General features: G+C 36.1%; 1 protein-coding gene across 5 annotated transcripts in view; it reads right to left on the bottom strand.

Annotated features, from left to right (window-relative positions):
* CDH18 (cadherin 18) overlaps window positions 1-16,675 on the bottom strand; it is a 590,306-nt gene that overhangs the window by 82,007 nt on the left and 491,624 nt on the right. For all 5 annotated transcript variants that reach the window (XM_061393836.1, XM_061393835.1, XM_061393834.1 and 2 more), the window contains exon 8: window positions 6,982-7,118. In XM_061393836.1, coding sequence (XP_061249820.1) covers window positions 6,982-7,118 — 137 coding nt within the window. The remainder of the gene's footprint in view (window positions 1-6,981; window positions 7,119-16,675) is intronic.

The raw sequence follows: 16,675 nt of genomic DNA, 5'->3' as shown, positions 1-16,675 counted from the left end.
TTCTATTCCCCTGACCAAAGACATATATATTGAACTTATTTGATTCCTAGTGTATTCTTTAAGACGGTGAAAATAGTCTTATGTCACAGAATGAATTTTCAAAATAATAAGATAAATCTCAACCAGTTAAAATACCTGATGAGTACTTGGGTTCAATGAACATCAGCTGACACAGAATGAACACAGATCTAGGAATAAAAATATTCAAATTTATATGAGTCTCTCTCTCTTTCTTTTTTTTTTATAAAGCAAGAATAATATGTTTGTTTGTTTTTTTTTTCTATTTCACAGAGATTGTTCTTAGAATGACTTGGCTGTAAAGCACAACATACAAGTGAAAATAGCTGCTACATATGTTTAGCTACAGCAGTAAACTGTTACTGAAGTTGAAGCTCCAATACTTCTGGCCACCTCTTTGAGGTCAAGAGCCAACTCATTGGAAAAGACCCTGATACTGGGAAAGATTGAGGGCACAAGGAGTTGGGGCAACAGGATGAGATGATTAGATAACACCACTGACTCAGTGGATATGAATTTCAGCAAACTCTGGGAGATAGTGGAGGGCAGGATTAAATGGTTGGGTGGCATCACTGACTAATGGACATGAGTTTGGGAAAGCTCTGGGAGATGGTGAGGGACAGGGAAGCCTGGTGTGTTGCAGTCCATGGGATCACAAAGAGTCGGACACAACTTAGGAACTGAACAACAAGTAAAAAAGATAATCATAGACCAGACCCAAGATTTCCTGCCTTTCTTGCATGACTGGGCAACTGAATAGTCACTGTGACCTACAAACCACAGGATGAAAGAAGGCAGATCAAACACCATGTAATTAACAGTTGCATTGCATCTGAGCCCCACCTGCATGCTCAATGGATGCCCAGCTGTGGCACCCTCAACCTCCACATGGTCTTCGAGCATAAGGCCTGTTCACCTGAAGAAAGAGGCAAGACTTTTGGAGTTGTTCCTTTTTTTTTCTTTTGCACAAAGGTGCTTTGCTCCTGTTCTCTCTTAAATCAAGTGCATCGCTTCATCTGCCCAGAGGAAGAACATTTCTCTTGCTGCCACAAGCCCCTAGGTAGTGGGTAGGCTATTTTAAAGCATTAACTTCTAATTATAGTTCCATAGAGCAACAGTCTCCTCAAAATTGTTACATTAAGATTTTTAAAAATTTGATTTCAGCTCTTGAAAGACAATGTCAAGAGAATGAGGAGATATGACAAAGTTTGGGAGAAAATATTTGCAAAAGACACATCTGATAAATTAGTTATCCAAAAAAAAAATGCCAAGAGTTCTTAAAATTAAATGTTAAGAAAACAAACAACATGATTAAAAAAATGGGCCAAAGATCTTAATAAATACTTCCCCAAAGAAAACACACACATGGTGTAACCGTATGAAAAGATGCCCCTCATATATAATATCAGAAAAAAAATGCAAGTTAAAACAATATGCCAATATGTATCCATTGGAGTGGTGCTAATCCAGGGAATAATGACACCACCAAATGCTAGTTAGAATGTGGAACAATGGGAACTCCTATTCATTCATACCTGGTGGGTATTCAAAATGGCACAGGCACTTCAAAAGACATTATTAATTTCTTATAAAATTAAACATACTCTAACCATATGATCCAGGGATTGCAAAGTTTGGTATTTACCCAAAGGAGCTGAAAACATCTGTCCACCCAAAAACCTACACATGTATATTTATAGCAGCATTATTTCATCATTGCCAAAACTTGGAGACGACCAAGATGTTCTTCCGTAGATAATGGGTAAACAAACTGGTGCAGGTTGACAATTTCATATTACTGAGTGCAAAAAGAAATGCATTATCAAAACTGGAACAGACATGGAAGATTTGAACAGACTTCAATCTATATTACTAAGTGAAAGAAGCCAACCTAAAAGTCCACGTACCATATGATTCCAACTATATAATGTTCTAGAAAAGGCAAAACTATGGAGTCAATAAAAAGATAGGTGGTTACCAGGGGTAGAGATGCGGAGAGATGAACAGATGGAGCACAGAACATTGCAGTGCAGCCAAAACATTCTATATGATATTATGTTAGTGGGTATGTGCCATTATGCATTTGTCCAAAACCATAGAATAATAAGAGTTAACCCTACAACAAACTGTAGACATTGGTTGATTATGATGTGTCAGTGCAGGCTCATCAGTTGTAACAAATGCATCACTCTGGTGGGGGATATTGATAGTGGAGGAAGCTAAGCATGTATAGGTGCGAAAGATACATAGGAAATTGTTGTCCATTTCTCTGAATTTTGCTAAACCTAAAATGCACTAACAAAAAGTACAGCCTTTTAAAAAGTCCTGTTGAAAAAGTATCCAATATGAAATATACCATAAAATACTTTTCTGACATCGCTCCTGTTAATGCTTACAAACAATTGTATGTTGAAGAGCTCTCAGCTCTATTTAATAGGCACTTAGGCCGAGCCATCAGTGAGTGAGTGTGCACTTTTCTAAACACAGTCTCCCAGTATAGCTATAAAATCTTAACTAGGGCCCATTCTTTCTACATACCTGTTTATGATTAGGATTAAATTATATTTTAGTAATGCTCATTGAGGTGTCTCTAAGGCTTCTTTATTACCAACTATAAAATTTATGATATTATGATTTACTGTACTGTTTTACTTAGTAGATGTGTATTAACTCATTTCCCACATGAAACCTACCAATTAGTAAAAAAAAAAAAAAAAAAGAAAGTACATACCTAAGATACTACTTTAGTAAAAATTAACATTTCCTTTGGTTTCGTTTGGTAATGATTGCAAATAATATACTTTTCATGATACACTTGAACTCATGTGTATTTACAAAGTAGTTTTGCCTTGATGCAAATATTATATGGGTTGAGATGAGATTTAAGTGAACGAAAGTAAAGTTTCTGATCAAAATACCTCTGGAGTTGAATTTGATGTTATTCTAAAATAAGTCCTTATTGTTTCTGACAAGCAAGTATTCTCTCCAGGGATTCTCCCCTTCCATCATCTATACATGGAGCCTGATCGCAAGAATAACTATACAATACTTTTGGAAACTTTTCAATATCTCCATCACATCTGCTTCAATTTATCAATCCATTTATTCCTTTATTTTTAAAACTAATTTTAAATGAGGCTTTATCATATGGCAGTTATTTTATTGTTCTTGGTAAGTAAGCACATGCAATTCTAGAACTATTCTGGCCATTTTGAAAATGAAAATTAACCAGAATGATAACAAATGAATCCACTTATGTATTATTTATAATGCTCATTTAAAAGTAATTAGCAAATCCTTATTTTCAAAGAGAAATGCTATATTGAAGAAATGATCTAAATGGAAACCACTTGAGTTGATTTTTGAGATGAACACATGAAAAATCAGGTAGAATAGAAAAGGCTGGAGCAGCTTTACTGTTTTGTGATATTATAAGACATTATAAAAGTGCATAAACCAACAATGAGCTATCACCTCACATCTAATAGAATGATCATGATCAAAAAAGTATGGAATATTAAATATTGGTAACAATATAGACTAACTAGGACACTCATATAGTGCCGCTGTGAATGTAAAATGTAGTCACTTTGGAAAACAGTCTGGCAATTCATCAAAGATTTAAACATAGTTTCTATATGACTCTGCAGTCCCACTCTTAGGGAAATACCCAAGAGAAATGAAAAGTCATTCACACAAAAACATCCATATCAATGCTTATGACAACATTCTTCAAATTAGGCAAAAAGTGGAAACAACCCAAATGTCTATCAAGTGGTGAATGGATACATAAAATCCAGTATATTCAAATAAAGGAAAGCTTTTTACCAGTAAGGAAGAATGAAACACTGATACATACAATGTAAATGAACTTTGAAAATAATGCAATAAGTGAAATAAGCCAGTCACAAAGAACTACATGTTATATGATTGTTTTATACTAGATGCCAATTAAAGGAAAAACTATTGCTGTAGACTGAATGTTTCCCATCCCCCTCCCTAAATTCAGAGTGAAACACTCATGAGGGAGATTAGATCCCTTATAAAAGAGATCGCAGAGAGATCCCTTGCTCTTGCAGCATGTGAGTACACCACCAGAAGACAGAAAGTGTGTTCTCACCAGGCACCAAATCTGTTGGCCCCTTGATCTTGGACTTCCAGCCTCCAGAATTGTGAGAAATAAATGTTTGCTGTTTAAGAACTAGGTTTATGACATACTGTTACAGCAGCCTAAACAGAAAAGGCATCTATAAAAACAGATGCTAGAGCAGTGGCTCCTTGGATTGAGGCATGGGCAAGAGGGATTAGAGCATGATGACTAAGGACACAGGATTTCTTTCTGAATTAGTCAATGCATTCTAAAATCCATTGTGACAACTGATGGATAACTGAATATACTAATAGTCATAGAGTATACACTATAAAAAGGTAAATCATATGGTATGTAAAGTATTTCTAAATGAAGCTTGAATATTTTGTAAAATTTCTTATATTTTCTGAGGGCAGAAGAAAGAGTATAATTTCATTTTATATGAGAGTTCCAAAAAAACATCTACTTCTGCTTTATTGACTATGCCAAAGCCTTTGACTGTGTGGATCACAATACACTGTAGAAAATTCTGAAAGAGATGGGAATACCAGAACACCTGACATGCCTCTTCAGAAATCTGTATGCAGGTCAGGAAGCAACAGTTAGAACTGGACATGGAACAATAAACTGGTTCCGAATATGAAAAGGAGTATGTCAAGGCTGTATATTGTCACTGTGCTTATTTAATTTGTATGCAGAGTACATCATGAGAAACGCTGTACTGTATGAAGCACAAGACGGAATCAAGATTGCCGGGAGAAATATCAGTAACCTCAGATATGCAGATGACACCACCCCTATGGCAGAAAACAAAGAACTAAAGAGCCTCTTGATGAAAGTGAAAGACAAGAGTGTAATAGTTGGCTTAAAACTCAACGTTCAGAAAACTAAGATCATGGCATCCAGTTCCATCACTTCATGGCAAATAAATGGGGAAACAGTGACAGACTTTATTTTTTTAGGCTCCAAAATTGGCGCAGATGGCGACTGCAGGCATGAAATTAAAAGACGCTTACTCCTCAGAAGGAAAGTTATGACCAACCTAAACAGCATATTAAAAAAGCAGAGACATTGCTTTGCCAACAAAGGTCCATCTAGTCAAGGCTATGGTTTTTCCAGTAGTCATGAGAGTTGGACTATAAAGAAAGCTGAGCGCCGAAGAATTGATGCTTTTGAACTGTGGTGTTGGAGAAGACTCTTGAGACTCCCTTGGACGGCAAGGAGATCCAACCGGTCCATCCTAAAGGAGGTCAGTCCTAAGTGCTGATTGGAAGGACTGATGTTGAAGCTGAAACTCCAATACTTTGGGCACCTGATGCAAAGAGTTGACTTATTTGAAAAGACCTTGATGCTGGGAAAGATTGAAGGCAGGAGGAGAAGTGGACAACAGAGGATGAGATGGTTGGATGGCATCACCAACTTGATGGACATAGTTTGTGTAAACTCTGGGAGTTGGTGATGGACAGGGAGGCCTGGCGTGCTGCAGTCCATGGGGTCGCAAAGAGTCAGACATAGCTGAGTGACTGAACTGAACTGTATACGATTTTCCAATATGAAGTATTCCTAAATTTTAATATTTATAGTTCTCTTGTGAATATATTGAAATCTTTTAAAAGGCATTGAAAGTTAGGCTTCTTAGGTGTCGCTAGTCATGAAGAAACTACCTGCCAATGCAGGATATGCCACAGACGCAGGTTTGATCCGTGTGTTGGGATGATCTCCAGAGAAGGAAAGGACAATCCACTTCAGTATTCTTGCTTGGGAAATCCCATGGAGAGGCACCTGGCAGGCTACAGTTCATGGGGTCACAAAGAGTCAGACACGACTGAGTGCACACACATACATATGATATATACAATACTGGGCTTCCCTGGTGGCTCAGATGGTAAAGAATCTGCCTGAAATACAGGAGACTCTCTACAATTCAGGAGATGCAGTTTCAATCACTGGGTCAGGAAGATCCCCTGGAGAAGGGAATGACATCCCCTTCTCCAGTATTCTCTCTTGGAAAATTCCTTGGACTGAGGAGTCTGCAGAGCTATAGTCCATGGGGTCACAAAAAGTCAGACATGATGGATCAACTAATGCTTTCACTTTGATATTTCATGTATAATAGTAAACTTGGGGCAGTTTATACCTTTGAATTCTTTCTCAACATGTCAATACATACTTCATATTTTTGATAGCAGATCCATTTTCCTAGAGCTTTATTCTAATTTAATTTGAAGACATTTATGCACATATTTTTGAACTTTGAGATAATTGTTGATATTTATACTTTTTTAAAAATGTGGTTATTTAGCACAATGCAATGTTCTGGATGAGGATCAAACAATAGCCTTCCTCAGTTGTATGGTGCTGTACATTTTTTAAAAATGACTTAGACCTGCTTGTTGAAATACCAAGAGTTATTCCGTTACTGTAAAATTTCTAAGAGTCAATTGAAGCTTGAAGAAAGGTGTTGTATCGATAAAGTCATTCAAGTAAAATGTTAAATTTTCTTTTCTTCTCTTTATTTTCCTAACTGCTTCACTGTATATGAAGCATTCTTCTACTTAAGTAAGGCATAAGCACAGGAGAAAACAAGTCTCACAATTAAGAAGAGAATTAGATATTTTGACTAAGTGATACAGACTAAGTACTCTGTGATATCAATTTTCTACCACTATGTAGAGATTATAGTAAAGGAAAAGATATAAGATTTACTAATCATATCTGACAATGAGTAATTGTGTCTAATACATTCTATGCACTCTGCTAGGTGCATTAAAATAAATAAAAATCATGAAAGCCCTGCTCTGGAGAAAATCTCAGCATAAATCTTCATGTTTAAGTGACATCTTTTCTATGGTACATAAAATAAAGAAGTTTACCATTTTCTGAAGCAGCAACTGTGATGTTGTACCATGGAGTTTCTTCTCTATCAAGAACCTTGGTAGTCTTAATGGTTCCAGTGTTGGCATCAATGTTAAAAAATCTATCATCTTCAGCATTGTAGTCAATGAAGTATCTAAAGGAAAAAACAAGACAAAACAAGGATAAATCTTTTACCTGGTGCTATGATAAAGAAAACTGAACCAAGGGGGGTATTAAATCTATTATACTCAAATATTGAAATATGAATTTTTACTTTCTGTATATGGCCCTCCATTTTGCCTTCCATTTTATATTTGCATAGGCTAATATTAATTATTTTCCTGTCTGTCCTTACTTAATATTCAATTTAATTACTAATTCAAAAAGTTAAAAAGTAAAACTTTAAACTCCATGAGTAGAATAGGAGGTAGTAGACGGCAAAACTGCAGTAATTAATAAGGGAAAGATTTAAAAAAGAAAAAAAAAAAACCTGTCTCTGTGAAGTTCATAGTACATTGGAAAAAAAAATGAACCTTTAATAAAACTTCTAATTGCTGTATGTACATTTTTTTTTTTTTTAGGATAACATGTCGGGGATTAATTTATCTTATAATTTCATCATAGCTGAAGTTTGAAGATATATACAAAATAAAAACCAAAACATTTTGATTAATAACCATCATGTCCACATCACCTAGCACCTTTTTTTAGTCAAATAATGATAAAATAAATAAACAGGAAGTAGGTTGCATTACCGGCCATAAATCTTCTTCCCTCACTAATTCATGTAATTTTGCAGGGTTCTCTTCCCTTAGGTTTGGCCTCCAGCTAACTTGGGCAATAGAATGAGTTGAAAGTGATGGTGTCCTATTCCACAGCTGGGTCTAGGTTTCCTCTTACGCTCTGCCACTGCCATAAGAAGAACATGCCAGGACTAGTCTACTGGTCCCCAGAAGAAAGGTGAACCCCACAGGCAGAGTTGTCAGGTTCCCTCCTAGAGCAGAGCTACCTAATAAACGAGCAGCTGCAGGATTGAATGTCCTGGAGGAGCACAGTTGGCAAACAGAAGCCAGCCAAGTTCAGCCAATCCTCAGTTAACTCACAGATACATACAATGTGGTTATACATGACATTTTTCTATAGCATTGAATTTGGAGGTTTTACATTATTCAGCAATATTTAATTAACATAAATATGAATACAAAATATAGTCAACAATCATCATATGTTCTCAAAATGTTCCAAACTATTCCTAAATAGATTTAAGGAGAGAATGCTTTCTTCTCCTTAAACCTCTAATACATCTTCCCTCTCATATCCATGTTAGCTTAAGTGACATTTCATCAACACCTGAAGAGAAAAAAGATGAACTACTATGTGAAACGTACAAGGGGAAAAAGACTCGGATATAACAGACTAAAGTCAAAGATCAAAATGAAGAAAAAGCTTGACTTGGTTGAAAAACAAATACATGCTTTAATGTAACTGGCAGAATGGAAGTGGATGGCTAGGGCATTAGGACAAGCAAGCCCTGTAGCATATGAAAGGCGTGGTCTTTAATTTTTTTTTTTTTTAAATGAAAGAAATGGGAAAACATTCTAAACAAAGGACATAGATTTATTTAGATTCTGGAAAAATTATAGTGGTTACTTTGAATCAGACTGTGGAATATTTTAACAAAATTCAGAAAAGAAATGATGTCATCATGGACAAATGTGAAAAAATAGAAGGAAATGGAACAATACATGAAATAGTACTATAAGCTGGCTACAAACTATACAGCTTTCTGTTGGAGTGGTATCAGTATAAAGAAGAAATTACAAATGACTCAATTTTTGTGTTGTTTCTTTGTATTTGACCCAGCATGTAATTGATAAGCCTGTTCATAGCATGGGATAAAGAGTTAGGAGAAAAAATTCCCGTTGGGAAAAAAAGAGTGGGAGAAATCAATGATTTTGCAATGTTATGTCTGAGATGCCAAAAAAATAAATGTGGAATAAAAACTAGAAAATTAGAAATGGTTGTAGAGTTCAAATATGCTTTCTAAATAAACAGAAAATACAAACTTGAGTTAGATCAGTCTAAATGTAAGGTAATGGGAACAATCTCATCTGGGAGAGAATTGTAAGGAAAACAGGAAGTAAAAGACTGAGCAGTAAAATTCCCAGTCTTTTGAGTCTAAGGAGTCCAGTCTCTGAATAGGAGAAGGTGTCAGAGAAAGGAGAACAGCCCTGGAGAGAAGGAAAACTGGGAGAGTAAGGATGCACTCTTAGATAGGAGGGTTCTAAGTGGACAGAAGAGCTGTCTACTTCTATCAAGAAGTTAAATTGGAATATAAAGGCTGAACTGGATTTGGCAGGATGGACATCCCTGGTTAACTTGAAAAGAGTAATTTCAATAAAATATGAAAGCATGGAAGTTTTACTGTGGTGGATTCAAAAGTCTATTGAATGTAAATCCATGGAGCCCATGAGTCTTCACAGTTTATTGGATACCATTACCTGAAATGAAGATACAAAAAATGGTGTCTTATGTCATCAGAGAAGAGGGTTCAAAAAATTAATATTTTCTGATACAGGAAATATTAAGTACTGTCTTTGCTGAAAAGAATGACAATTTGTAACGAGGGGAATATCTAAAAAGATGAAATTCATGAGAAGGTGAACAGACTGGGTTCCAGGCCACAAATATAGGGATTTCTATTGAAAGAAACAGAGAAACTCCTTCCATTTTAACATGAAGAAAATATCAAAAGATAGGCGATTGTGGTAATGGAAATATTACAAAATTTGTCATACTTTCTAGAACAGAGTATAATTGAAATACAACCCATGCCTAGCACAGGCATACTCTTTTAACAGGGTACCTAAAACATATTTCTAAGGTATAAACATCATAAAAACCTATGGACATAAATGCACAAACATGGTAGAAGACAGTACCACAGAGACCCAGGCTATAGAACATCCCAAGAAATCTAGGAGCTCACTAAATGAAAATAACATCAGAAAATAACAGAATAAATCACTTGGAACTGTATGATCAAGACAAAGAATTGGCCATTTTGGGCATTGATGGTTCTAATAGAAATTCTGTTACTTAAAGGAAATTCAACATGCAAAATCATTTAAACATGAAAATATAAAGGTATAAAAGAAATCTGATTGAAAGAAACATTAGATCCAGACTCCATAGAAAAGTGGTTAAGAGAGATATCACTGGGTTTTCCCAAAGCATTAGGCCATGGCATGTTGACACTGATTTACCTTCTTTTGACTTAAGATTATATCACAAAAATATCTTCTCATAATATCCTTCTCCAGAGGCCTGATATCAAGGATGAATGAGGATGAAGGCTGAATTGCTAAGGAGATGTGAGCAATCTTGTCACATGAAAAGAATAACATCCTTAAAATGTAATCAGTTGGCAATCTGGTTATTACATCATCCAAAGTAACCTGTCTTCAAGAAATTTTCCATTTTGGTTTACTTTAAGAACAACAGCTACTGGATTTGAAAGTTGGACCTGAAATTGAAAATATTATTCAACCTCAATGTTTCCCGCAGCAACTATCAGCAAAGTTCAGATTGCATTGTTATCAATACACCTCTATGAAATATAGCAGGACAAGCCCCATTTTAGAAATGTGATCACTTTAAAACTGTCAGTCTGGAACAAAATGTGTTTTCTTCTGCTTATAAGGTGAATTAAGACTCTGAAAATATGTAGTTCCTTTATCAGAACAATCTCCTCTCTTTTAGGCTCTTTACACAGAGCTTACTAAAAATAAGTACTAGAAATAGTGGCTAAACACTTTTAGGATAAATACATTTTTATCTGAAATTTAAAAAAAAATAGCTTACCTACGCTTAAATGGTAGGTATAATACGAGGCATGAATCCAGACTTATGGTATTTACTTCTTGATTTTCTATGTGACCTAATTCTCTTGGAAATCTACAACATACAGGCTAGACCTCAGACAGGTGCTTGGAGCCAAAGAATCTTATTCATGGGGTTGCAGTTGAATTTTGACTCAAGTAGAGCTAAATAGTTCTGCTTAACTACCCTTATGTTTCTACCCAGCCATAGTGATAAAAAGGCAGAAAAGGGAAAACAGAAATGTGACAGAAAAGAACTATGCAAAATTATTTTGGAGTGTTATAAGTGGAATCATTCAATGTTAATCATTTAAAATTATGAAGTGACTCAGATGTGATTGAGTGACTAACACTTTCACTTTCATAAAACCTGAGGGATTAGAATTTTGAGATTTTTTTTGCTTCCCTGATAGCCCAGTTGGTAAAGAATCTGCCTGCATTGCAGGAGACCCTGGTGTGATTCCTTGGAAGGGAAGATTATCTGGAGAAGTGATAGCTACCCATTCCAGTATTCTTGGGGTTCCCTTGTATCTCAGCTGATAAAGAATCCACCTGCAATGTGGGAGACCTGGGTTCGATCCCTGGGTTGGGAAGATAGGGAAAGGTTACCCACTCCAGTATTCTGGCCTGGAGAATTCCAAGGCCCATGGGGTTACAAAGAGTCAGACACAACTGAGTGACTTTCACTTTCACCTTACACAGTGTTACACTAGAAGTAAGAACTTACTTTAAAACAAAATATTCTTGGGTAAGGAATGAGTATTGATTCAGTAGTGTCATCAAATAAATTAATGAGAGAATGCTTAAGAGATAGATTAGAGGTGGTTGGTGGGGAAAATTCAACTCCCAGTGCATTTCTGCATAGGTTGGTTCTTGAAGATAAATAGAGTTGAGAAAAATGACAAGGGGATTTACCCAAAACAAATTTCCCAGTTTTCAGATATAGTGGTGGTTTAGTCATTCAGTCATGTCCCAATCTTGTGACCCCATGTACTGTAGCCTGCCAGGCTCTTTTGTCCCATAGTATTTTCCAGGCAAGAATACTGGAGTAGTTGCCATTTCCTTATCCAGGGGATCTTCCTGACCCAGGGATCAAATCCACATCTCCTGTGGCACATTCTTGACCACTAGGGCCACCTGGGAGGCCCATTTTCAGATATCAAAGAGGTACATCTACAGTCTTTTCCTCAGTGGTTAACAATCTGTAGATTCTGGCCTCGATTCATGCACAATGTAAATATGAATTTTATGGAAATTTGTTTCTAAAACGGATCTAGCATATGTGTTAAAATGGCACTGAGTAGTGCTAAGAGAATGAATAAGCTTCCCAGGTGGCTCAGTGGTCACGAATCTGCTTGTCAGTACCTACCAATGTCAGAGACACAGGTTCCTAATATTACCCTTTATACATATTCTCCAATTATGCTTGAAATTTGTCAGAATAATTTCAGAATAGACTTTATTTTTCACAGCCTGTGCTTAGTTTACACCTCTCTTTCATTGAGGGATATCTAAACACTGTCAAAAATGACAAATGTACACTTTTTACAGTATTTTATTTAGCTTATAGTTCTGGAACTAATTTTAAAATGTAATACAAGTATGATTTTTTTTTAATCAGTCACTTTTTTTAGACTTCAGTTTGAATTTAAGAAAAATGCAGTTTGTGGTACGTCTAGCTGACACTTTGGGCAAATCCACAGGTATACGTAGCAAAAACAGCATGGCTGTTCATTTGGGAGTTAGTTAGGGAGGAAATGTTTAGGCAGTTTCAAGGGCTACTCTGATATGATGATTGCATGCTGCTGCTGCTGCTGCTGCTAAGTCGCTTCAGTCGTGTCCGACTCTGTGCGACCCCCTAGATGGCAGCCCGCCAGGCTCCACCGTCCCTGGGATTCTCCAGGCAAGAACACTGGAGTGGGTTGCCATTTCTTTCTCCAATGCATGAAAGTGAAAAGTGAAAGTGAAGTCGCTCAGTCATGTCCGACTCTTAGCGACCCATGAACTGCAGCCTACCAGGTTCCTCCGTCCATGTGATTTTCCAGGCAAGAGTACTGGAGTGGGGTGCACTGCATGTGTGTGTGCTAAGTCACTTCAGTCCTGCTGACTTTTTGCAACGCTGTGGACTGTAGCCCTCCAGGCTCCTCTGCCAAGGGAATTCTCCAGGCAAGAATAATCGAGTGGGTTACAATTCCTCCTTCAGGGGATCTTCCCGACCCAGGGATTGAACCTGTGTTTCTTTTGTCTCCTGCGTTGGCAGGAGAGTTCTTTACCATTAGCGCCATCCTGGAAGCTTGATATGATTGTATATGTGTGCTTAGTCACTCAGTCATGTCCAACTCTTGCGATGCCATAGACTGTAGTCTCCTAGGCTCCTCTGTCCATAGGATTCTCCAGGCAAGAATACTGGAGTAGGTTGCCATTTCCTTCTCCAAATCACATTATAACTCAACCACCACTATAAGTTCACTGTATCCTTCATGAACTAGGTATCAGGATCATCTCTATGCTAAGTGCTACTTAGGAAGTTATATGATCAATGATCAACTGGATGTTGCCTCTGAGGGATTGGTGATCCCCTGGCTATAGACCAGAGGAAGTGCAATTAAGTTTGTGCTATCTCAGATTTGTCCAGTAGTTCCTTAGAGTGCTTTAACTGTTCAATTCCATATTCAATCCATGTCTAATTTCATGTTGGCTGAGAAATGGGTTCGTTTAACACTTGCAAAGTTGTATGTGTTTATAAACCTAGGTTATCATTTTTATTCCTACAACTACTCTCTGTTCTGCCATTCAATATATGCACCTTCATATTTCTAGTAAACATATTTTAATGTGATGAGCAAAGTGGAAAGAAAGTACATTGCATTGACATATGATAAAGTTTTATTCTTAAAAGTAGAATTTCTGGGCAAACAAATAGGCAAACAAGTTTTGGCCATAGGTAGCAGTCAATCTCAATAATGATTGCCTTTGTTCAAGAATTTTCTTCAACAGAAGCTACTTGAAACAAATTACCGAGTTCATCATTTGGTGCTCAATTTCCATTTGACTATATAGGCATAGATTCAAAATAATTATTAATCATGTTAAAGTACATTAGAAAAGTTATTTTTCACTTCAAAAACAAAATTTCAGTCCTCAGAGGCACTTATTATTTTTATTACAGTCTATCCATTTCACCATAAAAATTAATTTAAAACTTGTGTAATGGAAATCTATTTTTACAGTGATGTATTTGAAGAAACATTAGTTGGATAAAATAATAGAAGATGCCTTTCCATTGTCATACTTCTGATACTTGTACATACAGAATGTGAGTGGTGACGCTAATATACTTGAGATCTTCCCTCCCAAACAGCTGTTTTCATAAATTTTACTGACCATGATCAATAGATGGGATAAAGTGTAATCAATATACACCCTGTAGGATATTACAGCAGCTTGGCCTCATCTTTAATTTAACAAAAGGTCACACATCTGCAGTATAGCTCAGATTCCCTTAGCTCACTTTGGGGATGCAATTTATTCCACAAGTCACGCATCCAGAAAATAATCTTTCCAAAAGAAAAAAATAGAACATAAGGATCATTTGTCACTTGATAATGTACTGTGCTTAATAAAATGGGCAGCACATATAGCACATAGATATTTTAGAAAGCTTTTTAACTTCCTGTACTGAAACCTTGATCCAACAAAACAACAGCACCTAGAAATCTCTACACAAAAAATAAGTTTCCATCTGTTATTTATGCCCTTAAGTAACTAAGATTTTAAAAATTCCAGTAATCTTGAGTTCTGGAAATGCTCTGGCACCATTTTAACCATTGTCTTCTTTCTTTGTAAAATTCACATGAAAGCTATTTCAATGTTTTAGTCTCCAGTCAGTAGACTAATAGACATCACTAAGCAAGGATTTTGGAGAAGGCAGTGGCAACCCACTCCAGTACTCTTGCCTGGAAAATCCCATGGACAGAGGAACCTGGTAGGCTGCAGTCCATGTGGTCGCTAAAAGCCGGACACGACTGAGCGACTTCCTTTTCACTTTTCACTTTCATGCATTGGAGAAGGAAATGGCAACCCACTCTAGTGTTCTTGCCTGGAGAATCCCAGGGATGGGGGAGCCTGGTGGGCTGCCGTCTATGGTGTCACACAGAGTCGGACACGACTGAAGCAACTTAGCAAGCAAGGATTTAGGTATTCATTCCAGAGCTAAATTAATTGTACATGCCCAACCGGAACTTAGATTCTCCTTCTGGTGTCAGGACTCTGATCGGGAGTGGTTAACACCACATGCTAAACTCTTTGGTAAATCTGAGCCCCGAATTTAAAAATGTTCAGAGATCTTCTGTGTCTTTATTGAAGCATGGTAGAAGAGACCTCATTTTATCCAGTCTCTATGAGTTGTCAGTTGTGTGACCGGGCACTGATTTCCCAGCCATATTAGTCTACGATCTCTTCATCTCTATAAGAACAGATTTGTCTTGGACATCTTTAGGTCCCTTTACATTTGCAAATGCCATAGTCATGTCATTTAAGAGTAAAGGTATTGGTCTCTCTAAATGTACCTACTTGGCTATACGTAATGTGTTGAATCACAAAACAGGAGTCAAAGACAAACACTTCCAGTCTTAATGGAAGCATGCTTTCTATCTGCACACAGTTTGCATGAAATATCCTTAATGAGTTATCTCCTTTGTATCAGAAAACTATGACAGCTTTTATGAGGGTATATTAAGAGTTTCTATTAAAGGCTTAATTACAATATTGACTTTCACTAAATTTTTATAAATAGATTTGATCTATAGAATAAAAACTCACTTTAATATGAGTATATTTTGAAACACATTTTCTGAGTATCTTTGCCTTCTTTTCAGAAGTTTGAGTCCTATATTCAAATTTTTTAATCCAATTTTTAGTTTCTTTTTCAAGTTTGCTGTATGACCTTGTCATCATTTTGAAATCTCTCTCTCTCTCTTTTTTGTTAATTTAAAGAGGTATTTCTAACTGACATCTCATCATAAGCTATATGAAAATCTCAGGAATGTGTAAGAAATTAAGTACTCTAATAAGGATGCAGTGAACATCCTTCAAGCATTTGTTCTCTGAGGCTACAATTAAACTCAAAATCAACTAAGTAAACACTCCTAATGCTCTGCAACTATTCTTTTCCTAAAGATATTTTAGACAGATTTTTTTTTAATTTGACAGCTATTTCCAAACCTGATCACAATTTTATTTCTTATTTTAGCATATACATTGGCTATTGTTTCCTAAATAATGTTATGCTAAGCATTTAAAACAGTTACACAAGATATTTAATATTTCCTTCTAATGGCTTAAAGTTATCATACAAAGAAAATATTAAAATATTACCAATAAGTAAATATATAGATAAATTCAGATTATAAATCAGAGTAGAAAAGGGCAGATTTACTCATATAAATTCACACTAAAGCTCTTCACTGGATAAGAATCATTGATTGAGGACTTTAGTAATTTTCTTTATGTTGCAGTAAATCAAGTTATATGTTTTTGATTTTACAATATGGAGAAACTCTAATATTAAAAAGTTTTTTTCATGAGATGCTAGAATTAGAAATGGAACTCTTTTCAGCATATCTTTTCTCCAGAGTATGAAACACATCTGAACACAAAACATTCGTTTCCAACTACATGACATTTGACTTCTATAATACAATTTACACTGTTATTGTTTGAAATACATGAGAAGCAGTTCGGGGCTTTTAAAAAACAAGGGTTTTTTAGTGAAGCAAAATTGAATTTAAATTTTGGATCTGCCACTTTATCACTGTGTCAGTTCAGTTCA

This window comes from Bos javanicus, chromosome 20, assembly GCF_032452875.1.
Source record: "Bos javanicus breed banteng chromosome 20, ARS-OSU_banteng_1.0, whole genome shotgun sequence".
NCBI classification, from domain to species: domain Eukaryota; kingdom Metazoa; phylum Chordata; class Mammalia; order Artiodactyla; family Bovidae; genus Bos; species Bos javanicus.
Note: the sequence above shows the minus strand (reverse complement) of the source record. Positions and strands in the feature narration are given on the sequence as shown.